The sequence below is a fragment of the Salvelinus alpinus genome, chromosome 26 (genome assembly GCF_045679555.1).
Source record: "Salvelinus alpinus chromosome 26, SLU_Salpinus.1, whole genome shotgun sequence".
In the NCBI taxonomy this organism is placed as follows: Eukaryota; Metazoa; Chordata; class Actinopteri; order Salmoniformes; family Salmonidae; genus Salvelinus; species Salvelinus alpinus.
The window spans coordinates 32,910,083-32,935,232 of record NC_092111.1 but is presented as its reverse complement, the minus strand read 5'-3'; the positions used below and the strand labels follow the sequence as shown (position 1 = coordinate 32,935,232).

At 43.7% G+C, this 25,150-nt stretch overlaps 1 protein-coding gene across 1 annotated transcript; it reads right to left on the bottom strand.

The window, feature by feature from the left end:
- LOC139555210 (polypeptide N-acetylgalactosaminyltransferase 12-like) lies at nucleotides 1-24,773 on the bottom strand. The gene is given in 11 exon segments (XM_071368820.1): nucleotides 1-3,600; nucleotides 3,603-3,729; nucleotides 6,927-7,085; nucleotides 8,181-8,294; nucleotides 10,043-10,174; nucleotides 15,457-15,633; nucleotides 16,199-16,316; nucleotides 20,967-21,152; nucleotides 21,464-21,653; nucleotides 22,907-23,076; nucleotides 23,682-24,773. Coding segments are annotated over 11 exon segments (1,809 nt in total). The 5' UTR covers nucleotides 24,038-24,773; the 3' UTR covers nucleotides 1-3,520.
- Between the last annotated feature and the right edge of the window lie 377 nt (nucleotides 24,774-25,150).

The following is a 25,150-nucleotide window of genomic DNA, read 5'->3' as shown; positions in this document are numbered from 1 at the left end:
TTAATTGGAATGCATTCCAGGTGACTACTATTTTTTAATAGTAAAAAATAAAGGAAAACCCTTGAATGAGTAGGTGTGTCCAAACTTTTGACTGGTACCTGATGTGGTTTGAAGAAAATACATACATACCAACCAAGAATACAATTCTTAAAAGTTTTACTTTGTATTATTATTCAGAAATTAAACATTACACATGAAATACTTTTTCCAGAATGGTACTAGAAAAAAATGGTACATTAATATGATTACAAACTCAGTTTCATCCAATCGATTCCATTTTATGGACAGTTCCTAAAAATATCTTGAATTAATAACACATTTTTTTTATGATGGTAAAGGCCACATGGAATGAACAGCATTAAAATAAAATCCAGTTGGATCCAGCATATTGATTTTAAAAAGTAGTTCTCAACATAGAGAACAGAGTGCCATGTGGGATGCATCCAGAGTACTGTGTCCCAAACAGACAGAACATCACACTTTATGATGTACGGTGATAGAGGAGCGCCGCGCCATTCTATGACCTGCCAGAAAGATATTAAGCAAACCAGGTGAATGGTCACTTATCAATTTTGCTGCGGCCATATACCATGTCAAATAACATACAATAAAACACGTTTTACAATGTAGGGACATGCCTGGAATACCAGATGACTAAGAAAACCGTAAATAACGCTACTGTAACTCAGGAAAAACAATCTCATGTTTATTCAACTCCCTGGTGCAAAAATATGTCTGCATCCCAAATGGTACTCTATAGTGCACTACTTTGGACCCTGTCCAAAATCAATAGGTTGACATATTGTGATTCACCCGGTCGTGTTTAAATAAAACTGACTCTTGTCAATGTACTTAGAAAACATGTTATGAACTGTGGCCATGGGATATAAAAAGGTATAAATCAAATCTCATATCCCTATTTCAATTGAAGTGATCCAGAGATCCTGCACGTAAACTCCTGTGTGTGTGTGTGTGTGTGTGTGTATGCGTGTGTGTGTCCAACGTCCCCCTAAACGCAACAGCCATACCACTAGGCTAAGCGAACAGGGATCAATGCAGCACTCCATTCACCCACAATCTCCTTGCATAAGATATCAATCTTAAAGTACACTTAGGCTATATCTCAAATGACACCTTACGCCCTATAGCAGCCAACTGGCGGTTCCGGATCTGGACCCAGAACAGGGTCAATACGGACCGCAGGTCCTGACTAAATAAATAAATAGTATTTATTTTTGGGGAAATGAAACTTACTGTTGAGTTATAATAGTAGAATGCACAAGGCAATATCTTGAAATTTGGTTGTGTATGGACAGTTTTCCTTCCTCCACTGACAGACCTTAGAGAGCTATTTATAACCGGTCAGAAAAATGTCCAGTTAATTACCACTAGCGCATGTCAACTAGATAGGAAAGTTAGGCTAACCAGCTACCTACATCTTGTAGTTATCGTGGCCAGATTACATGCCCAGGGGCCTCCATCCCAAGGGAACCCCGGGTGATTTTGTTGAGCCACTCAGGTATCATATGAACACACATAAGACATGTCAACATGTGTAGAATTGCAGGAAATTTGTTTTAAAAAACAGCAACTTTATTTTCTTATATCTGGCAAAAAGAGGGGTGTAAACAGTTTGAACAGCTTGGGGGTCGCAACGTTGGGGTTTGTTACTACGACAAATTACAATATCCATCCGGACCATTGCCACAGAGGAAATGTATGTGACCGGACCTTCTCAAATAGTAGGCGAGTACCCCTGCACTATAGTACACTATATAGGGATAAGGTAGGTATCATTTGAGATTTGTCCTTAATCTCTTTTAATAAAAATGTGGATTTGTTTTAGAATTCCATGCGTATCTTTCCATATCTCTTTTTGCATCAGGTAAGGCACTTCTGGGTAAAATGGCCCAAATGATGGCCTTAAGGAACATTTATTGTCAACAATTGTTTTCCCCATTTGTTATTGCAGTTGCAATACATAAAGTCAAGTGGCTCATTTAACTTAGTGCTGAATTAATAAATCCACGCTGACATCAACGATGATCAATAAGTAAGTAAATAAACATTGAGTAAATATATCATTTAAAATAAACAAGAATTATAATATAATTAACACACCCAATATAGCTACGTTAAGTCTTAGTAGCTTCACTCTATTAGGAAAATAACAATCTCACTAGGAGTCAACTGCATTGACAAGACGCATGTTAGACCAAAAAACAATGAAAAACCACAAGTATTCCTTCTTTCAGAAATGTTTAAATTGCTTACCGTGAGTTATCCAAATTCATAATTGTGATTCATGAACACAACTAAAGACCGGAGTGGAATTTCTCCTACTACCAGTAATCGTGTGGCTAAAGAGGTACTGTGTGTTGTCTTAAGCCTAGAAGCGGAGCCAATCGAAAGTTATAAAGCCCCTCCACGATTCTGTCATCGCAATTTTTTTGTGTGCAATCAAAAATGTCATCACATATTTTGCGAGGGTTTGCAAATTTGACCAATCACCACACTAATTTCTGCATAAAAAAGTCAAATCATTGCAATTTTACCGCATAAAACAAATCCATCACCGCAGTACAAAAAGAGGGGGCACAAATTAACCAATCACAGCATAATATGGTTCAATCAAGCTACACCGCAACAAATGTTTCTCTCGTCAGCGCACTTTCGCGACAAATTGAACACAATTGTTCCATACTGCCATGCAAGATTATTTTGCCCGAAAATATCACAAAAAATAAAAATAAATCTTGGAGGGACTGGTTGAAGTAGTAAGCACGTATTTAAAAAATAAAATATGTATAAAACAAAATACTAGGCTCCCAAAAATACCTGAACAATTAACCACTCACGTCACTGAGCTGAGAACATGCTGGATGGAGTGAAAAAGATCAGCACACAAGATGGAAGCTTTGGCTCCGTCTAGAGGTTGAGTCTGAGATTTCCAGCTATAATGTAATGCGCAAGTACATAAGAGTCTGTCATGATCACTGCAATGCCAAAAACATCCACTACCAGCTGCTAAGTGGTCCTGTGTTCCAGAGAAAGAGAGAGGTAAGAACGAAAGTGAGAATAAAAAGTAGGAGTGGCTTTCAGTCAGATGAACAGACAGGTCATTAAATCCCACACATAAAAATGTGTTAAATATCCCAGTCCATTCCAACATCCTTCGTCTCCCAGGTTTTCACAACAAATATCGACAAAAAAAGATTTGGGAAGTAGATGTGGTATTAGTTAATATCAAATGTGCGAAAACGTCAATGTTGAAGTTGTCCAGCAAGCACACGGTTGTGCATAGATACAGGAGGTGAGAACGGTTTCGCCTGACCAGGGTCATATTCATTAGAGCACAACATTTACAAACAGTGTGCAACAGAAAACAAATGATTAGAACCTCGCCGTTTTGGACCATTTTCTTCTGTTTTGTATCTAGTGACTACGACCCAGGTCATCTCCACGGCATAAGGGCGCTGGACCTGAGTATTGGTCTTGGGGGCCCTCCAACCCTCACCCTCTATCCCAGGGGTAAGAGTTTGGTTGACCCTCTACCCCAGGGATAGGGATTTCGGCTGGCCCGCTCCACTACGCCCCCCTCTCCTCAAAAAACCACTTCTGGTTGGCGTGGTCTGAGCAAGGCCGCAGGGCAGGGGCAGGGGTGCCGTTGTCAGTCTTGTCCACGGCCTGGACGCACTTCTGCGTCATCACATGGTAGAGGGTGTCGTCCTAGTGGAAAGGAGTTATTAAAAACATGTTACCTTTATTTAAAACAGGTTATTGAAATATAATCTATTTTACAAGCCAGGCCAAATGGACCACTAGTATAGAGTAGAGAAGCACTGTCCTTAAGGCCTATTAACTAATGCTGGTCCCTATTAACTAATGCTGGTCCCTATTAACTAATGCTGGTCCCTATTAACTAATGCTGGTCTTAATCCTTCCCTTTAACCAACTAATATCTACCTAAACAACCAAGTCTGTGGACTCACTAGCCAATCAATAAAAAAATAAGATTTTAACAGCAGTAGGACTGGCTACAACCCTGGAGAAGTGAAGTTGTGAACCACTGGTGTGTAGACTACATCCAGGAACAAGAGACTACATACAGGCATTACAGAGAGGGGAGCTGTGCAGTGTAAAAAGTCAGAAACTGTCCCTAGCCTTCTGTCAATTGCTCTCTCTCTCTAGCTATTAACATGTTTGGAAACCAGGGGAGCAACTTTGATTTTAGAAGTGGGAGGGACATCATTTATTTTTTTATCCAGTCTGATAAACATTTCAAACAGCCTACCCGATCGCTCGGAGACGTCGGCATGGTCCTAAAGCACACCGTGGCCTTGTTTTGTATCACATTCCAATGATAAAACTGGGGGGGGACAAAAATGCAAATGTGGGGGGGACTTACACCCGTCCCCAGTGAAAGTTGCTCCCCTGCTGGAAACACTGAACACGTACCTGTACTAAACTACCACAACAAGCATGGACTGTGCACCCAGTCAATAGGCTACCTCAATGCTTTATGATCCATTGTGTACCAAACGCCACAAAAACACTTATCACCTGAGATACATCAAAGCTCTCCAGAAGACATTATTTGATCATGTGACCCCTACTCCAGAGAGAGACTAGGGCTATTAACATATACTATAGTGATACTGGGATGAGTCTGTATCTGGAGGATAAGGACTCGAGAAAGAGAAAGAAAGAGCGAGAGAGAGAGTGCTGACAGAGGTACTGCTGAAAGAGAGTGAAAATGGGAGATCTGAGAGAGAGTGAAAATGGGAGATCTGAGAGAGAGTGAAAATGGGAGATCTGAGAGAGAGTGAAAATGGGAGAGCTGAGAGAGAGAGTGAAAATGGGAGAGCTGAGAGAGAGAGTGAAAATGGGAGAGCTGAGAGAGAGAGAGAGAGAGAGAGAGTGAAAATGGGAGAGCTGAGAGAGAGTGAAAATGGGAGAGCTGAGAGAGAGAGTGAAAATGGGAGAGCTGAGAGAGAGAGTGAAAATGGGAGAGCTGAGAGAGAGAGTGAAAATGGGAGAGCTGAGAGAGAGAGTGAAAATGGGAGAGCTGAGAGAGAGAGTGAAAATGGGAGAGCTGAGAGAGAGTGAAAATGGGAGAGCTGAGAGAGAGAGTGAAAATGGGAGAGCTGAGAGAGAGAGTGAAAATGGGAGAGCTGAGAGAGTGAAAATGGGAGAGCTGAGAGGGAGAGAGATAGATAAAGCCATCACGTACAGATAAGAGCGTCTGCTAAATGACTTAAATGTAAATGTAAATGTAAGATTCCCCTAAGCAAGCTGGTCATTGGGCTCTGTTCACAAACAACCCCAGGACTGTTTGTGTTTGGAATGTTTACTGTTCATTTTTGATTGTTTATTTCAGTTTTGTTTATTATCTATTTCACTTGCTTTGGCAATGTTAACATATGTTTCCCGTGCCAATAAGGCCCTTTGAATTGAATTGATTTGATAGAGCGAGGTAGCGCTGAGAGAAAAATGAGAGCTGAGAGGGGAGAGGGCTTAATGTGAGTATTTGTCAAAGCTTCCCTTTGAACATGCTCTGAATGCATCGAGGCCGCTCCAACCAGAAAATCAACAGAACAGACAGAACACAAGAGTGCTTAGTGAAAACCAACATTTAGCTACACCCGTACTGTACTCTACTGTATATACTGCCTTCAGAACCCCTTGATTTCCCCCACATTTTGTTGTGTTACAAAGTGCGATTAAAACGGAATGTGTTGTCAATTTTTGTCAACAATCTACTCAAAATACTATTTCGGTTACTGGCCAAACGCTCTAACCACTAGTCAGATCACCATTGGGCTCATGATGAAATCCCTGAGAAGTTTCCTTCCTCTCCAGTAACTGAGTTAGGAAGGACGCCTGTATCTTTGTAGTGACTGGGTGTATTGATACACCATCCAAAGTGTAATTAATAACTGCACCACGCTCAAAGCAGCACTTAAGTGTGTGTGTTTTTTTTTGTTGACCCATCTACCAATAGTTGCCCTTCTTTGCAAACCATTGGAAAACCCTTCCTGGCCTTTGTGGCTGAGTCTGTGCTTCAAATTCACAAATTCACTGAGTGACCTTACAGATAATTGTATGTGTGGGGTACAGAGATGGGGTAGTCATTTAAAAATCATGTTACACAAAATTATTGCACACAGAGTGAGTCCATGCAACTTATGTGATTTAAGTACACTCTTACTCCTGAATTTATTTATGCTTGCCATAACAAAAATGGTTGAATACTTAGACTCAAGACATTTTAGCTTTTCATTTTTAATTAATTTGTAAACATTTCTAAACATATAGTTCCACTTTGACATTATGGGATATTTTGTGTAGATTAGGGACACACAAAAAATCTACATTTAATCCATTTTAAATTCAGGCTGTAACACAACAAAATGTGGAAAAAGTCCAGGGGTGTGAATACTTTCTGATGGCACTGTACGTCCATGTGTTCATCTGGGTTTTCTACTCCCCTCTCCACCTTCTTCAGAGGAGGCTGGTGGACAGAGATCTAAGAGGACTGGTTCTTTGTAATGGTTGAATGGAACGGTATCAAAACATATGATTTCCATGTGTTTGATACCCTTACACGGCAGGTAGCCTAGTTTTGGGCCAGTAACCGAAAGGTTGCTAGTTCGAATCCCCGAGCTGACAAGGTAAAAATCTGCCGTTCTGCCCCTGAACAAGGCAGTTAACCCACTGTTCCTAGGCCGTCATTGAAAATAAGAATTTGTTCTTAACTGACTTGCCTAGTTAAAATAAAGGTTAAATACATTTTAAAAACATTGATTCCATTACAAAATTCCTGTACACCAATATCTCTGGCCACCATCCACCACTGACCCTTTCCTCTGCTCCCTGTTTGCTGCCATGACGTGGGATGAACACACAGTCTCCATCCAGCTCACCTCTCTGAGAACAAACTTCTGGTCCTGTGGTACAGTCTGCCGGGGTTTCCTGCACAGGTGCACGGTCAGGTAGTTGGAGACAGCGTCCCCCACAGCGCACCCTGCTGGCTCCCTGGTGTTATAGCGGATCTCCCTACTCTCATTGGAGTACTCAAAAAACTGCAACAGGAGAGACGAAGAGCGTGTGCGTGGTTCGTGGAGTTTTTGTTGTGTTCCATACAGCTGACCTCACACACGATGGTACCTGTTTTCTTCACTTTTATTTTGGTCCAAATACACATAATCATTTTGTACTTGTCAATGTGCATTATAATCTGAAGCCCTGAGTCAAATATCATTTCCATTACCACATGCTGTCTGCCAGGCCAAGTTAAAAATCAAATGACCATTACATTCAAGTTTCGCCTCTCCCATTTACTCATTGGTTTTCACGAGCATACTAACCCACGTGGGTGATTAAAAGATGAACGAGGAGAGATTAAATCAAAGAAAACTAACTAGGTTTCTCCTTTATCTGTGGACTAATGGTCAGAGTAGAGAACACACGACTTTGTATGACTCAAAATAGGTTAAATTCTACAAAGATCCACCAAAAGAAGAAGGTAAAATAATCCAAAGCTTTCCTTCCTGGACAAATGATCTAGCAACAGCAAGCTAGCTAAATGTCCATGAATGCTTCATGTGTTTCAACCTGTCCCCAAACTAATATAGTTGGTTAGGCATTTTAATCTGCGCGTTACGAACCCGTCTGCTGGGTGTAGACAAAATCAACATGCGCACGCAAATGCACGTGCAGGGCCGGTTTGGTCAAGGTGTTAGGCTATTAGCCATGAAAGCACTGTAAGCATTGTTTAACCATGACAGCTGATGAGACGTAATTTGTTCTTAACTGACTTGCCTAGTTAAAAAAAGGTTCAATTAAAAAAAATGCTAAACAAAAATCTAAGCTAACAACACTAGACAACAATCACTGCAGTCCTGAAAACAATATACGCTAGCACACCAGTGTCTGAACCACTACTAAATGAAGTACATGGAGACTAAAGATGGAGCCATAGCTACCTGGTTTTAAATGAAGGACATGGAGACTAAAGATGGAGCCATAGCTACCTGGTTTTAAATGAAGGACATGGAGACTAAAGATGGAGCCATAGCTACCTGGTTTTAAATGAAGGACATGGAGACTAAAGATGGAGCCATAGCTACCTGGTTTTAAATGAAGGACATGGAGACTAAAGATGGAGCCATAGCTACCTGGTTTTGTCCCATGCCATGACAGGGGTAGAGGATGATCCGGTGGCCCACCAGGTTATGGTCGTCAGGAGGGTTGTAGTCAAAGCAGTAGCTGGACATGCCTCTGTTCTTCAGCTAAAGGGAAACAACATGCAGATGCTGCTGTTAAAATACAGCTATGAGTGTGGGGAGTCAAGGGAAAGTTCAGTCAACTTGTCTATGATAACACACTTGAGTGCACTATCCCTTTAATAAACACAGATTCATTAATGTGGTACATTTACTTAAGTAAAAATACTTTAAAGTACTACTTATGTCGGGTTTTTTGGTATCTGTACTTTTTTATATTTTTGCCAACTTTGACTTTACTACATTCCTAAAGAAAATAATGTACTTTTTACTCTATACATTTTTCCTGACACCCAAAAGTACTTGTTACATTTTGACAGGAAAATGGTCCAATTCACACACTTATCAAGAGAACATCCCTGGTCATCCCTACTGCCTCTGATCTGGTGGACTCACTAAACACAATCACTTAGTTCGTAAGTTATGTCTGAGTGTTGGAGTGTGCCCCTGGCTATCCGTTAACAAAAAAACATAGGGTTGTCTGGTTTGCTTAATATAAGGAAGTTAAAATGATTTATACTTTTACTTTTGATATTTAAGGTCATTTTAGCAATTCCATTTACTTTTGATACTTAAGTATATTTAAAACCAAATACCTTAAGACAAGTAGCATTTTACTGGGTGACTTTCACTTGAGTTACACTGTGCACTTTTACACTGTGCACCATCACAAAGCCCTGACCTCAATCCCATAGAAGATGAGGTCGCCTGGGTTGAAAACGACAACACGTGTTTCTTATTGGACAGGTTCAGGTAGTTTCAGTCCGTTTCCTTCTGTTTGGTGCCTAACTAATACAACCTTCTGTTTGGTGCCTAACTAATACAACCTTCTGTTTGGTGCCTAACTAATACAACCTTCTGTTTGGTGCCTAACTAATACAACCTTCTGTTTGGTGCCTAACTAATACAACCTTCTGTTTGGTGCCTAACTAAAACAATCTTCTGTTTGGTGCCTAACTAAAACAACCTTCTGTTTGGTGCCTAACTAATACAACCTTCTGTTTGGTGCCTAACTAATACAACCTTCTGTTTGGTGCCTAACTAATACAACCTTCTGTTTGGTGCCTAACTAATACAACCTTCTGTTTGGTGCCTAACTAAAACAATCTTCTGTTTGGTGCCTAACTAAAACAACCTTCTGTTTGGTGCCTAACTAATACAACCTTCTGTTTGGTGCCTAACTAATACAACCTTCTGTTTGGTGCCTAACTAATACAACCTTCTGTTTGGTGCCTAACTAATACAACCTTCTGTTTGGTGCCTAACTAATACAACCTTCTGTTTGGTGCCTAACTAATACAACCTTCTGTTTGGTGCCTAACTAATACAACCTTCTGTTTGGTGCCTAACTAATACAACCTTCTGTTTGGTGCCTAACTAAAACAATCTTCTGTTTGGTGCCTAACTAAAACAACCTTCTGTTTGGTGCCTAACTAATACAACCTTCTGTTTGGTGCCTAACTAATACAACCTTCTGTTTGGTGCCTAACTAATACAACCTTCTGTTTGGTGCCTAACTAATACAACCTTCTGTTTGGTGCCTAACTAATACAACCTTCTGTTTGGTGCCTAACTAATACAACCTTCTGTTTGGTGCCTAACTAATACAACCTTCTGTTTGGTGCCTAACTAATACAACCTTCTGTTTGGTGCCTAATTAATACAACCTTCTGTTTGGTGCCTTACTAATAGAACCTTCTGTTTGGTGCCTAACTAATACAACCTTGGAGTCAAAATGGTAGCATTCTCCTCACCATTCCAAACATCCCAGGCCTGTCCTCAGGGACGTGGATATCAGGATAGATGTTCTCCAGGTACCACTTGAAGTCCTTACATCCCAGCTGGGTCCTGAGCCTCCTCCTGTCTGTCACGTCCCCAAAGGCTTCCTGACAACAACAACAAAACAAGAGACTTTAAAATTATATAATTCTATTTATTTTGAGGCCATGCAGTCATGAAGTCAAGCTCAGAAGTAAATGTTCAACTGACTTCCTGTCTGTTTGAGTCTCTGGGTATTATTCTGTGAACTGACAAACAGCACCATCTATGGTTTTTCAAAAGTTCCCATAAACACACAAATCACAAAACCACCACATACACTGACACTACAAAAACAGACTTTTGCATCACACTCCTCTTTTGTTGTACACAATCTCAACTCAAACGTAAGCACTCCTCCCACACACACACACAAACACTGCCCACTAGCAGACCACCACTGCATCCTGGTCACTGTTAGCACAAATACACTCCAATCCACAGTCTAGGGTTGCAAAATTCCCAAGGTTTTTCAGAAATCAAATTTGATTTGTCACACGCTTCGTAAACAACAGGTGTAGAGTAACAGTGAAATGCTCACGAGCCCTTCCCAACAATGCAGAGAAAAAGAATATAGAGAAATAATAGAAAAGTCAAACAAGTAATAATAAATACACTGAGTAACGATAACTTGGCTATATACACAAGGTACCAGTACTGAGTCGCTATACAGTATGTACAGTTGAAGTAGGAAGTTTACATACACTTAGGTTGTTGTCATTAAAACTCGTTATTCAACCACTCCACAAATGTCTTGTTAACAAACTATGGCTTCGGAAAGTCGGTTAGGACATCTAATTTATATGTCCTATATCGACATAACCTGAAAGGCCGCTCAGCATGGAAGAAGGCACTGCTCCAAAACCACCATAAAAAAGCCAGACTACGGTTTGCAACTGCACATGAGGACAAAGATCATGCTTTTTGGAGAAATGTCCTCTGGCCTGATGAAACAAAAATAGAACTGTTTGGCCATAATGACCATCGTTATGTTCGGAGGAAAAAGGGGGATGCTTGCAAGCCAAAGAACACCACAATCATGTGGATATATTGAAGCAACATCTCAAGACATCAGGCAGGAAGTTAAAGCTTGGTCGCAAATGGGCCTTCAAAATGGACAATGACCCCAAGCATACTTCCAAAGTTGTGGCAAAATGGCTTAAGGACAACAAAGTCAAGGTATTGGAGTGGCCATCACAAAGCCCTGACCTCAATCCCATAGAAGATTTGTGGGCAGAACTGAAAAAGCGTGTGCGAGCAAGGAGGCCTACAAACCTGACTCAGTTACACCAGCTCTGTCAGGAGGAATGGGCCAAAATTCACCCAACTTATTGTGGGAAGCTTGTGGATGGCTACCCGAAACATTTGCCAAGTTAAACAATTTAAAGGCAATGCTACCAAATACTAATTGAGTGTATGTAAACTTCTGACCCACTGTGAATGTGATGAAAGAAATAAAAGCTGAAATAAATCACTCTACTATTATTTTGACATTTCACATTCTTAAAATAGAGTGGTGATCCTAACTGACCTAAGACAGGGAATTTTTACTAGGATTAAATGTCAGGAATTGTGAAAAACTGAGTTTAAATGTATTTGGCCAAGGTGTATGTAAACGTCCAACTTCAACTGTACATATAACGAGGAATAAAGTGACATAATAAACAGTAGCAGAACTGTTTGCAAGGAGTCCAAAAGGTTTGTGCAAAAAGGGGCAATATAGATAGCTAATCAAATAGCTACCCAGACTAACTATTTAGCAGTCTTATGGCTCGGGGGGAGAAGCTGTTCAGGGTCTTGTTGGTTCTAGACTTGGTGCATCGGCACCACTTGCCGTGCGGTAGCAGAGAGAACAGTGTATGACTTGGGTGGCTGGAACATTTGCCATTTTTTAGGGCCTACCTGCCTGGTATAGAGGATACATGGAGCTCGGCAGAGAGCTATGCTCCAGTGATGTACTGGGCCGTACGGTCGGATGCCAAGCAGTTGCCATACCAAGCGGTGATGCAGCCAGTCAAGATGCTCTCAATGGTGCAGCTATAGAACGTTTGGAGGATATGAGGCCCATGCCAAATCTTTTCAGCCTCCTGAGGGGGAAGAGATGTTGTCGTGCCCTCTTCATGACTGTGTTGGTGTGTTTGGACCATGATAGATCTTTAGTGATGTGGACATTGAGGAACTTGAAGCCCTCGACCCGCCCCATAGCTGAAAACTCTCTTGGAAAATAGTATGGTCTATAGCTTATCCTGAGGTATTCTAACTTAGGCAAGCAGAACCTCGAAAGTTCCTTAATAATAGAGATCAGGAGGGGAATAAGCAGGAAATCTGGAATCCTTCGACCAGGATTTCTGGAAAACCTGGACATTTTGAGGTAACCCAATTAGCATTACAATATCAGCAATTATTTATTTCTGTGTGGTGGTTTACTGTGTTTCTGAAACCCTAAATTCCTACTGGTCCAGAGGGATTGTTAGGTGTTAGTTATGGTCCACAGAGGAGTGTTGGGGACAGGAACATCTGTTTGGAGACAAGCCCCTGTTGGAGGAAGGTGACTGCCCCCTACTGTTGGAGGAAGGTGACTGCCCCCTACTGTTGGAGGAAGGTGAGCAACGCCACAGGATGAAAGATGGGAGCGGCATGCCTGAACATCTCTAATTGATTGCCCATCAATTGATTTAGACCCCAGAGAAGGAAGATAATCAAGTCAGGGGAGACAGGAGGGTGGGGCAGTAAGGGCCAGTAGGGGGCAGTCTAAGAGGAATTATTAGGCTTACAAAAACTTTCCAACCATCCCAGGTTTTCCAGACATCCCGAGTTAGAAGATTCCTGGAATCAGGAAGGAATAAGCAGGACATCCGGGAACGCTCCAACCGGGATTTCTGTTAGTAAGTAGTAAAATGGAGGTTTCAACTGGTGTGAATTAAAAGTTGAACAGGAAACAAGCCCCTGAGGAATATTAGTCCAACCATTAGAAAACAACATCCCATTGCTTGACAGGAGCTTTATCAATTTGAATCACTGGATTCTTGAGAGCGATTGTATCTCATATTGTGTTCTACTGAAAAGGTCAGACTGGCACATTCCCCTTCACCTGAATGCCAGGCAGAGAGCACACACACAGAGAGAGAGCGAGAGCGAGAGCGAGAGTGAGAGCGAGCGAGCGAGAGAGCGAGGGAGAGAGAGCGAGAGCGAGGGAGAGAGAGCGAGAGAGCGAGGGAGAGAGAGAGCGAGAGAGCGAGGGAGAGAGAGAGCGAGGGAGAGAGAGAGCGAGGGAGAGAGAAGGCGAGAGCGAGCGAGGGCGAGGGCGAGAGCGAGAGCGAGAGAGAGCGAGAGCAAATTGGTGTTTGTGGAGAAGGTAGAGTTCTGCCTAGCACTTCCCACTTGGCATGTCAACCTCCTCTCAGAAAGCTGAGTGCCATCTGATCCGTGTTTCGTTTAGAGTGCCACACACTGGCAGCATGGTACCCTGGCAGACTTGGGTTCAAATATTATTAGAAATCTTTCAAATACTTTTTGCATTTGTTTGCATTTGCTTTAGCCTGCCAGGAGTCCCAGATGGGCAAAGTTTGCAATTTTCTAACTATTCCATTGGTTCCATTGCACCAGGCAAGCTAAATCAAGCCCAGTTGAAGTATTTTAAATAATGTCAACTAGTATTTGAACCCAGGCCTGCTGGCAGCCTGGCACCTGGGTTGGGGTGGAACAGAGCATCTCTGACTAACTGAAGGGTGGGTGGGTGATGCCCACTGTCACTGCGTGGAGCTGTGCCTCTCGATGGTAATCTCACACCGGACGGAGTGTCACCTTGTGTGTCCCGTCCTCATGCATCACAAGTGTCACTCAATCAGGGGAGCATTTACAGAGCAGGGGGCGGGGAGAAGTGTGTGTGTGTGTGTGTCTTAGAGGTAAAAAAATATAATATGAGGGGCTTTTCCCTTCTTTCAGTGTAAGATGGCTGCTCTTAACCATAGAGGTATGATCCACACGTGTGAATGGAAGTTGTGCTCCTCAGAGGCATGCTTTTATGTGAATTTGATCACTACTTTGAAAAGCTGTGCATGCATACATACAAACTATTACCACCTGCACTACTGGTCCTGACCCACAATCACAGCACCATACACTACTGGTCCAGCACCATACACTTCTGATCCTGACCCACAATCACAGCACCATACACTACTGGTCCTGACCCACAATCACAGCACCATACACTACTGGTCCTGACCCACAATCACAGCACCATACACTACTGGTCCTGACCCACAATCACAGCACCATACACTACTGGTCCTGACCCACAATCACAGCACCATACACTACTGGTCCTGACCCACAATCACAGCACCATACACTACTGGTCCAGCACCATACACTTCTGATCCTGACCCACAATCACAGCACCATACACTACTGGTCCTGACCCACAATCACAGCACCATACACTACTGGTCCTGACCCACAATCACAGCACCATACACTACTGGTCCTGACCCACAATCACAGCACCATACACTACTGGTCCTGACCCACAATCACAGCACCATACACTACTGGTCCTGACCCACAATCACAGCACCATACACTACTGGTCCTGACCCACAATCACAGCACCATACACTACTGGTCCTGACCCACAATCACAGCACCATACACTACTGGTCCTGACCCACAATCACAGCACCATACACTACTGGTCCAGCACCATACACTTCTGATCCTGACCCACAATCACAGCACCATACACTACTGGTCCTGACCCACAATCACAGCACCATACACTACTGGTCCTGACCCACAATCACAGCACCATACACTACTGGTCCTGACCCACAATCACAGCACCATACACTACTGGTCCTGACCCACAATCACAGCACCATACACTACTGGTCCTGACCCACAATCACAGCACCATACACTACTGGTCCAGCACCATACACTTCTGATCCTGACCCACAATCACAGCACCATACACTACTGGTCCTGACCCACAATCACAGCACCATACACTACTGGTCCTGACCCACAATCACAGCACCATACACTACTGGTCCTGACCCACAATCACAGCACCATACACTACTGGTCCTGACCCACAATCACAGCACCATACACTACTGGTCCTGACCCACAATCACAGCACCATACACTACTGGTCCTGACCCACAATCACAGCACCATACACTACTGGTCCTGACCCACAATCACAGCACCATACACTACTGGTCCTGACCCACAATCACAGCACCATACACTTCTGATCCTGACCCACAATCACAGCACCATGCACTTTCAAAAGCCACACATTTTGCTAGCTTTCGCTAGTCCCTGTTCAGGGCTGGCCTACCAGGCGAGCGTGCGGGTTACGGTGGTAGTACAACTCCTTGTAGTCGTCCATCCAGACCTCGGCAGCACGCACGCTGTTGGCCAGGGCCTTACTCCGCGAATAGGGGGCCTTCTTGGGGAAGACATGGCCCACGTGGGAGCAGGGGTGGATCTCCAGGCTGCCCCCGCACTGCCAGATCTAAATAACAACAACAACAGCAACACGAGGACATGATTAGCTACACACCATGATTCAATCAGGCAGCACAATGGACAGCTTTGTGTGTCTTTCTCAAAGGGGAGGGAGTTCTGTTGTTGTATGGCGGTTTGGTTCTTTCCCACAGGAAGTAACTGAAGGAAAACATGACCTCTGAGCTGGTTTAAATTCTTCAAACGTTGCAACTTTATTGACTGCGGAACCTTAATTGACAGAGGTAACTTTTGGTTCAAAGTTCTTTAATGTAATTTTGATTAGGGAACAGAAAGGTCATTTTTCTTTATCCAAAATGGCATAGTGGTGACCTAGTTATATAATGAAAGTGTAAACATTGCAGCCTTGTGTGAATCCCTACATATTTCACAACAGTATGGTGACCATGGATTACTGGATTCCAGTGGGTTTTTAACTTATCACAGAAACGTCAGGAAAAAGGCATGGATAAACACCACAGAGTACAGCAAGCCCAAATGTATCACTCTCGCTCTCACACACAATCCCACTCACACACACACTCTCGCTCGTTCTCTCTCTCACCTACACTCACCCTAAATGAGAACTCTAGGTTCTCTCCTCCCCACACCTCCATGCCTGTGTCATACGTGCCCAGGTAATGGAAATAGTTCTTACTGACAGCAAACAGCCCACCAGCCATAGTAGGAGACCTGGGACCAAAGCACACACAGCTTACAGAGCAGATCTTGAAAACTTGTTCCATAATTATCATAAATCATATAGCCTATGGTATGTATAACAATTGTTGATCTCTACATAATATGCATATCAAATTGTTAAACATATATCTTGATAGTTAACTGAGGATTAGACTATTTTCCTCTCCGATACACTGAAATTGTTAGGGTACCACAGACCTGGTGACATCGATGGCAGAGCGCCTGTTTCTAATGTAGGGTACCACAGACCTGATGACATCGATGGCAGAGCACCTGTTTCTAATGTAGGGTACCACAGACCTGATGACATAGCGCCTGTTTCTAATGTAGGGTACCACAGACCTGATGACATCGATGGCAGAGCGCCTGTTTCTAATGTAGGGTACCACAGACCTGGTGACATCGATGGCAGAGCGCCTGTTTCTAATGTAGGGTACCACAGACCTGATGACATCGATGGCAGAGCACCTGTTTCTAATGTAGGGTACCACAGACCTGATGACATAGTGCCTGTTTCTAATGTAGGGTACCACAGACCTGATGACATAGCGCCTGTTTCTAATGTAGGGTACCACAGACCTGATGACATCGATGGCAGAGCGCCTGTTTCTAATGTAGGGTACCACAGACCTGATGACATCGATGACAGAGCGCCTGTTTCTAATGTAGGGTACCACAGACCTGATGACATCGATGACAGAGCACCTGTTTCTAATGTAGGGTACCACAGACCTGATGACATAGCGCCTGTTTCTAATGTAGGGTACCACAGACCTGATGACATCGATGGCAGAGCGCCTGTTTCTAATGTAGGGTACCACAGACCTGATGACATAGTGCCTGTTTCTAATGTAGGGTACCACAGACCTGATGACATAGCGCCTGTTTCTAATGTAGGGTACCACAGACCTGATGACATCGATGGCAGAGCGCCTGTTTCTAATGTAGGGTACCACAGACCTGATGACATAGCGCCTGTTTCTAATGTAGGGTACCACAGACCTGGTGACATCGATGACAGAGCGCCTGTTTCTAATGTAGGGTACCACAGACCTGATGACATAGCGCCTGTTTCTAATGTAGGGTACCACAGACCTGGTGACATCGATGACAGAGCGCCTGTTTCTAATGTAGGGTACCACAGACCTGATGACATCGATGACAGAGCACCTGTTTCTAATGTAGGGTACCACAGACCTGATGACATAGCGCCTGTTTCTAATGTAGGGTACCACAGACCTGATGACATCGATGGCAGAGCACCTGTTTCTAATGTAGGGTACCACAGACCTGATGACATAGTGCCTGTTTCTAATGTAGGGTACCACAGACCTGATGACATAGCGCCTGTTTCTAATGTAGGGTACCACAGACCTGATGACATCGATGGCAGAGCGCCTGTTTCTAATGTAGGGTACCACAGACCTGATGACATAGCGCCTGTTTCTAATGTAGGGTACCACAGACCTGGTGACATCGATGACAGAGCGCCTGTTTCTAATGTAGGGTACCACAGACCTGATGACATAGCGCCTGTTTCTAATGTAGGGTACCACAGACCTGGTGACATCGATGACATAGCGCCTGTTTCTAATGTAGGGTACCACAGACCTGATGACATCGATGACAGAGCACCTGTTTCTAATGTAGGGTACCACAGACCTGGTGACATCGATGGCAGAGCGCCTGTTTCTAATGTAGGGTACCACAGACCTGGTGACATCGATGGCAGAGCGCCTGTTTCTAATGTAGGGTACCACAGACCTGATGACATAGCGCCTGTTTCTAATGTAGGGTACCACAGACCTGATGACATAGCGCCTGTTTCTAATGTAGGGTACCACAGACCTGATGACATAGCGCCTGTTTCTAATGTAGGGTACCACAGACCTGGTGACATCGATGGCAGAGCGCCTGTTTCTAATGTAGGGTACCACAGACCTGGTGACATAGCGCCTGTTTCTAATGTAGGGTACCACAGACCTGATGACATCGATGGCAGAGCGCCTGTTTCTAATGTAGGGTACCACAGACCTGGTGACATAGCGCCTGTTTCTAATGTAGGGTACCACAGACCTGATGACATCGATGGCAGAGCGCCTGTTTCTAATGTAGGGTACCACAGACCTGGTGACATAGCGCCTGTTTCTAATGTAGGGTACCACAGACCTGATGACATCGATGACATAGCGCCTGTTTCTAATGTAGGGTACCACAGACCTGATGACATCGATGGCAGAGCGCCTGTTTCTAATGTAGGGTACCACAGACCTGATGACATCGATGACATAGCGCCTGTTTCTAATGTAGGGTACCACAGACCTGATGACATAGCGCCTGTTTCCAATGTAGGGTACCACAGACCTGATGACATCGATGACAGAGCGCCTGTTTCTAATGTAGGGTACCACAGACCTGATGACATCGATGACAGAGCGCCTGTTTCTAATGTAGGGTACCACAGACCTGATGACATCGATGACAGAGCGCCTGTTTCTAATGTAGGGTACCACAGACCTGATGACATAGCGCCTGTTTCTAATGTAGGGTACCACAGACCTGATGACATCGATGGCAGAGCGCCTGTTTCTAATGTAGGGTACCACAGACCTGATGACATAGCGCCTGTTTCTAATGTAGGGTACCACAGACCTGATGACATAGCGCCTGTTTCTAATGTAGGGTACCACAGACCTGATGACATCGATGGCAGAGCACCTGTTTCTAATGTAGGGTACCACAGACCTGATGGCAGAGCACCTGTTTCTAATGTAGGGTACCACAGACCTGATGACATAGTGCCTGTTTCTAATGTAGGGTACCACAGACCTGATGACATAGCGCCTGTTTCTAATGTAGGGTACCACAGACCTGATGACATCGATGGCAGAGCGCCTGTTTCTAATGTAGGGTACCACAGACCTGATGACATCGATGGCAGAGCGCCTGTTTCTAATGTAGGGTACCACAGACCTGGTGACATCGATGACATAGCGCCTGTTTCTAATGTAGGGTACCACAGACCTGGTGACATCGATGACAGAGCACCTGTTTCTAATGTAGGGTACCACAGACCTGATGACATCGATGGCAGAGCGCCTGTTTCTAATGTAGGGTACCACAGACCTGGTGACATCGATGGCAGAGCGCCTGTTTCTAATGTAGGGTACCACAGACCTGATGACATAGCGCCTGTTTCTAATGTAGGGTACCACAGACCTGATGACATCGATGGCAGAGCACCTGTTTCTAATGTAGGGTACCACAGACCTGATGACATAGCGCCTGTTTCTAATGTAGGGTACCACAGACCTGGTGACATCGATGGCAGAGCGCCTGTTTCTAATGTAGGGTACCACAGACCTGGTGACATAGCGCCTGTTTCTAATGTAGGGTACCACAGACCTGATGACATAGCGCCTGTTTCTAATGTAGGGTACCACAGACCTGATGACATCAATGGCAGAGCGCCTGTTTCTAATGTAGGGTACCACAGACCTGGTGACATAGCGCCTGTTTCTAATGTAGGGTACCACAGACCTGATGACATAGCGCCTGTTTCTAATGTAGGGTACCACAGACCTGATGACATAGCGCCTGTTTCTAATGTAGGGTACCACAGACCTGATGACATCGAATGCAGAGCGCCTGTTTCTAATGTAGGGTACCACAGACCTGATGACATCGATGACATAGCGCCTGTTTCTAATGTAGGGTACCACAGACCTGATGGCAGAGCGCCTGTTTCTAATGTAGGGTACCACAGACCTGATGACATCGATGACAGAGCGCCTGTTTCTAATGTAGGGTACCACAGACCTGATGACATCGATGACATAGCGCCTGTTTCTAATGTAGGGTACCACAGACCTGATGGCAGAGCGCCTGTTTCTAATGTAGGGTACCACAGACCTGATGACATCGATGACAGAGCGCCTGTTTCCAATGTAGGGTACCACAGACCTGATGACATAGCGCCTGTTTCTAATGTAGGGTACCACAGACCTGGTGACATCGATGACATAGCGCCTGTTTCTAATGTAGGGTACCACAGACCTGGTGACATCGATGACATAGCGCCTGTTTCTAATGTAGGGTACCACAGACCTGGTGACATCGATGACAGAGCACCTGTTTCTAATGTAGGGTACCACAGACCCGATGACAGAGCACCTGTTTCTAATGTAGGGTACCACAGACCTGATGACATAGCGCCTGTTTCTAATGTAGGGTACCACAGACCTGATGACATCGATGACAGAGCGCCTGTTTCTAATGTAGGGTACCACAGACCTGATGACATCGATGGCAGAGCGCCTGTTTCTAATGTAGGGTACCACAGACCTGATGACATCGATGACATAGCGCCTGTTTCTAATGTAGGGTACCACAGACCTGATGACATCGATGGCAGAGCACCTGTTTCTAATGTAGGGTACCACAGACCTGATGACATAGCGCCTGTTTCTAATGTAGGGTACCACAGACCTGATGACATCGATGGCAGAGCGCCTGTTTCTAATGTAGGGTACCACAGACCTGATAACATCGATGACAGAGCGCCTGTTTCCAATGTAGGGTACCACAGACCTGGTGACATCGATGACATAGCGCCTGTTTCTAATGTAGGGTACCACAGACCTGATGACATCGATGGCAGAGCGCCTGCGTTTCTGCTCATACTCTGGCACCGAGTGCCAGGTGAAGACCAGCCGCCAATCAAACCCTCCGATCTGGGGTTCCCCGGGGTTGCCTAGATACTGGAAGGTGTTCCAGTCGATGACATCAATGACGGGACACACCACAGCGGACGGTTCCTCCTTAATCCTGGGGCAGAGAGAAGAGAGCAGAAGCAAGCATGGGGCAGGGGGTTGCAGTATAACAGGGTGACGACAGAGAGAAAGGCCTCACCAGGTACCATATGGAACAGGCCTTTGGAGGCTTGGGATTCGTGTGAAAGGGGGTGGGTAAGGAAAATAGTTCACATAGCTACACATATCCAAATCTAGCCAGCAGCACAATACATTCAACCGCAAAGTAGAAGGAATGGAGAGAGGCACTACTGTACATGTGGAAACTAAGGTCCTACGACTAGACTGAAGAACAGTCCTGACCTGGCCCACTACGGGGTTTCTCACCTCTCGAGCAGGGGCTCCAGCCAGCCCTTGTGGCATTCACAGTGGCAGTCGAGAAAGGTCAGCACATCGCCCGTGGCGATGGAGGCCCCCAAGAGCCTGGCCCGCACCAGGCCCTCCCTCTTCCTGGCCCGGATCAGATGCACCTTCTTCAAGCTGGAGATGTAGTTTTCTAACGGCTCCTTCAAATGAGCTGACAGGGAACCAAAAGGGCTGTTTACGTATCATGACAAGTGTACATTTCCTCAACTGGGATGTGTGTAACATGCAGGTACAGGGTGTGTAATGGTACAGAATGTGTAATGCTGCTAACAGATGTGCCTGCGCTTTGTGGTTTAATTGATAATGACAAGCAAGTAAGAAAGGCTTTTCTTCACTATGTTTTCTTCACTATAGGTATTTCCAAAAGTACTGATTTAGCACCATCTAGTGGCGATGGAAGGAACCACTCAATGTCAAATGGGGAAGTGATGCCCTTTGAGGTTCAGTAAATATTGGTGCCTTTTTAAATCTTAAAAGAAAACACACAAAAACAAAACAAATTGTGAACCAACACTGGCACTTGACTCTTTTCCCCCTTACTAGCTCTGACTTTGCTGATAGATACTTTGAAGAAACATGTATTTACTATGACTGTGATGTGTGGTTGTCCCACCTAGCTATCTTAATGTGAATGCACTAAGTGTAAGTGGCTCTGGATAAGAGGGGTGCTAAATGCCTAAAATGTAAACTACTTGTCAGAAATCTGATCAAATATTTGGAGCGACTCCCATGGCCAATACTACGTCATGTGCTGAAAGGGACAAATAGTGGCCTATGAGTAAGGCTGCATGTTTACCAACTGGTATTAAAATGTATTTAAAGTTCACTTAAAAACTTTAATTTAGTATTTGGTTCATTAGTCCGTTGTTAACACAATCCCCCCAAAAATGTGCATGTCAGCAGTCAAGTTTTCAAGGTAGAACACTTTCAGTACAGAGCAGAAACTTTGATGATGATGAGTTCGCACTATGTGAACCATCCCTTTAACCTTAACATATTGAATGTAATATTCATCACATATTGGCTCGCTTTGGCTTTGGCAGACATAGTGATGTCACTCTAGCCAAGCATGTCTGTAAATCTGGGCCCATACAAACAGGGTCTCGGGGTAAGAGTTTAGCCTTTTAGATCACAATTAATACAAATTGCATTGACAGGAGGCACCTGGTCCTAGATCAGCACATACAGGCAAAGGGTGGCTACTTTGAAGAATCGCAAATATAAATATATTTTGATTTGTTTAACTCTTTTTTTGGTTACTACATGATTCCATATGTGGTATTTCATAGTTTTGATGTCTTCACTATTATTCTACAATGTAAAAAATAGTAAAAATAAAGAAAAACCCTTGAATGAGTAGGTGTGTCCAAACTTTTGACTGGTAATGTATATACATGATTGTACCTCTGTCACTATAGTCGTCCACCAGCACCACCTCTCGTAGCAGTCTGTCGGGTGAGGTCTCCAGGACACTGTGGACAGTACGTAGCAGTGTGGACCAGGCCTCGTTGTAGAAGGCGATCACCACTGAAGTGGATGGCAATGACCTATAGTCATACTTCTGGTCCTTACAACTGGAGAAATAAAGAGAAGGAGTTCACTTGTTATAGATCTGTAGCAAGCCTGACCACAGACATCCCCTTTCCATCATGCTTCTCATTGTTTACTCACTGTCATTGACATGACAAGGAGTGTAATTATAGCACAACAGATCTGTCACCCCGGCTAATAGATCTGGGCCAGTATTCAAAAAGTGTCTAATAGTAGGAGTGCTGATCTGATCTAGGAAGAAAGAAAATCTGTTCGTTTTTGGTCAATGTTGTTGGTTACCCTTGTGCTTGGATGTCTGACTGAGATATGGCCGCAGTACTTTATTCATTCTTTGCACATGGCTTAACACGCAACGAGTCATTTAATAACTCATTCCTGGCCCTTTCGTAAACTCAAAATAAACAGTTTAATTAACGAGCTTTGTCAGTGATCTGACTTTATCCAACCTTGCAAAATCAAGCATTGCCTTGCCTGTCATTTAGGCATTTAGAAATACTCAACGAGGTTTGCCACAATCGGTTGATGGCTCCTTCATATTCAGTCAGTCATATTTTAGAAAAGCTCTATAAAATACTCTTATCACAAGGGAATGTTGGGAAAATATCATAAACACCACACTCAAACTCACAGAGGATTCCATCGTTCGGGTAGACTGCGGTGGAGAGATACCAGATCACTCACATAGGTATTAATCTGGTGTTTATTAATACCTTCCTCTTCTTTTCTCTTCTCCTCTCCAACGAGGTTTAATTTGACAGCTCTGCCCATTTCTCCCAAGGCATTTAAATCCAACGTCGGTTTGTCATAAACAGGCTTTTTAAGCATTTCATTTGCAATATCTTGCTCAGTGGGAACCTCTCTTCGACGTGTTCCAGCTATGTCACCGTGATTATTATGCCTGTTTAAAATAAAATATCCCACTATAGACGCCGCAAAAAGGCAAACTATCAACTTCCACCGATTCCTTCGCCGGGAAAGTGCCATCGTGTCTCCCTTCCTCCTTCACGAGATATGTTCATACCCCGTAGGCTACAACAGCATCATGGTGCATTACCAAACCAGATCCAACAAATTCACCATGAACTGGCTTCTGATAATAACTTTGTGCAATGTAAAAGTTCCCCTATTTTGCTTGAATCAACTTTATTTCGAAATGTTTAACAGGGTTGACCAAAGTTGACTAGCCAAGTCAAATTTCAACGGTCGTTTTCTGTCATCCAGCGATTGGCTTCCTTGGTCAAAGTTTATTGAAATATGACTTCTCCATAAACGTGATGTTAAAAATGGATTATCATTAACACCCAGATAAAAAAAAAAGAATCAAGGTCAAATGAATGTGTCCAGCGCTCCATTCTGTCCCAGTAACACTAAATCCTAATCCATTTTGCTCACCCTACTTATCTTCGCGCCATGGACACAATGTAGCCTACATTAACTGTGTCACGTTGTAGCTCTTTACCTGCAACCTACGCACACATTACAACGGTTTCCGTTAGCGAGCCGCACAAAATCATACACGTCGATACATTTAAGAAGTTTATCAGAAGTTTATCAGTCACTAATCTTTCTCCAGTGTCACGAGTTGTTGTATCAACAAACGACGCTGTGCAAACAATGTCTTCTGCGTTCCAGGAAACTGTAACGAAAAAAATTGTTACAGTTTAACAATGTTACAGCTGCTTCGTTTCGATATCCTATTCATAATTATGCAAATGCATGAAGCATTAAATTGACTGCTTCCGGGTTGGCAACAAGTAGTAAAAATATCACGTGACTGTAGTTTACTGTAGTTTTCATGCACTGATTGCAAAGAGACTACTGATATTCCGTGTTCTTGTATGAACAGAGCTTGTGTTATTAAATATATGATTTGACATTTGTTTAACATTTACGGGTGCAATAAAGTCATCTTCATTGTGGACAAATATTACATTATTTCTCTTAGCACTGTTGAATGTCACTTAGCCCTAAAAAGATTTTAAATAGTCTAGTTTGAAGCAAACATCTTTAAGAAAATGAAAATGATCAATAATTGAGGTAACTGTTCAGAGTGAGAAGGTAATTTGGGTGCCATACTGTTTGATTGAATACTCTTAG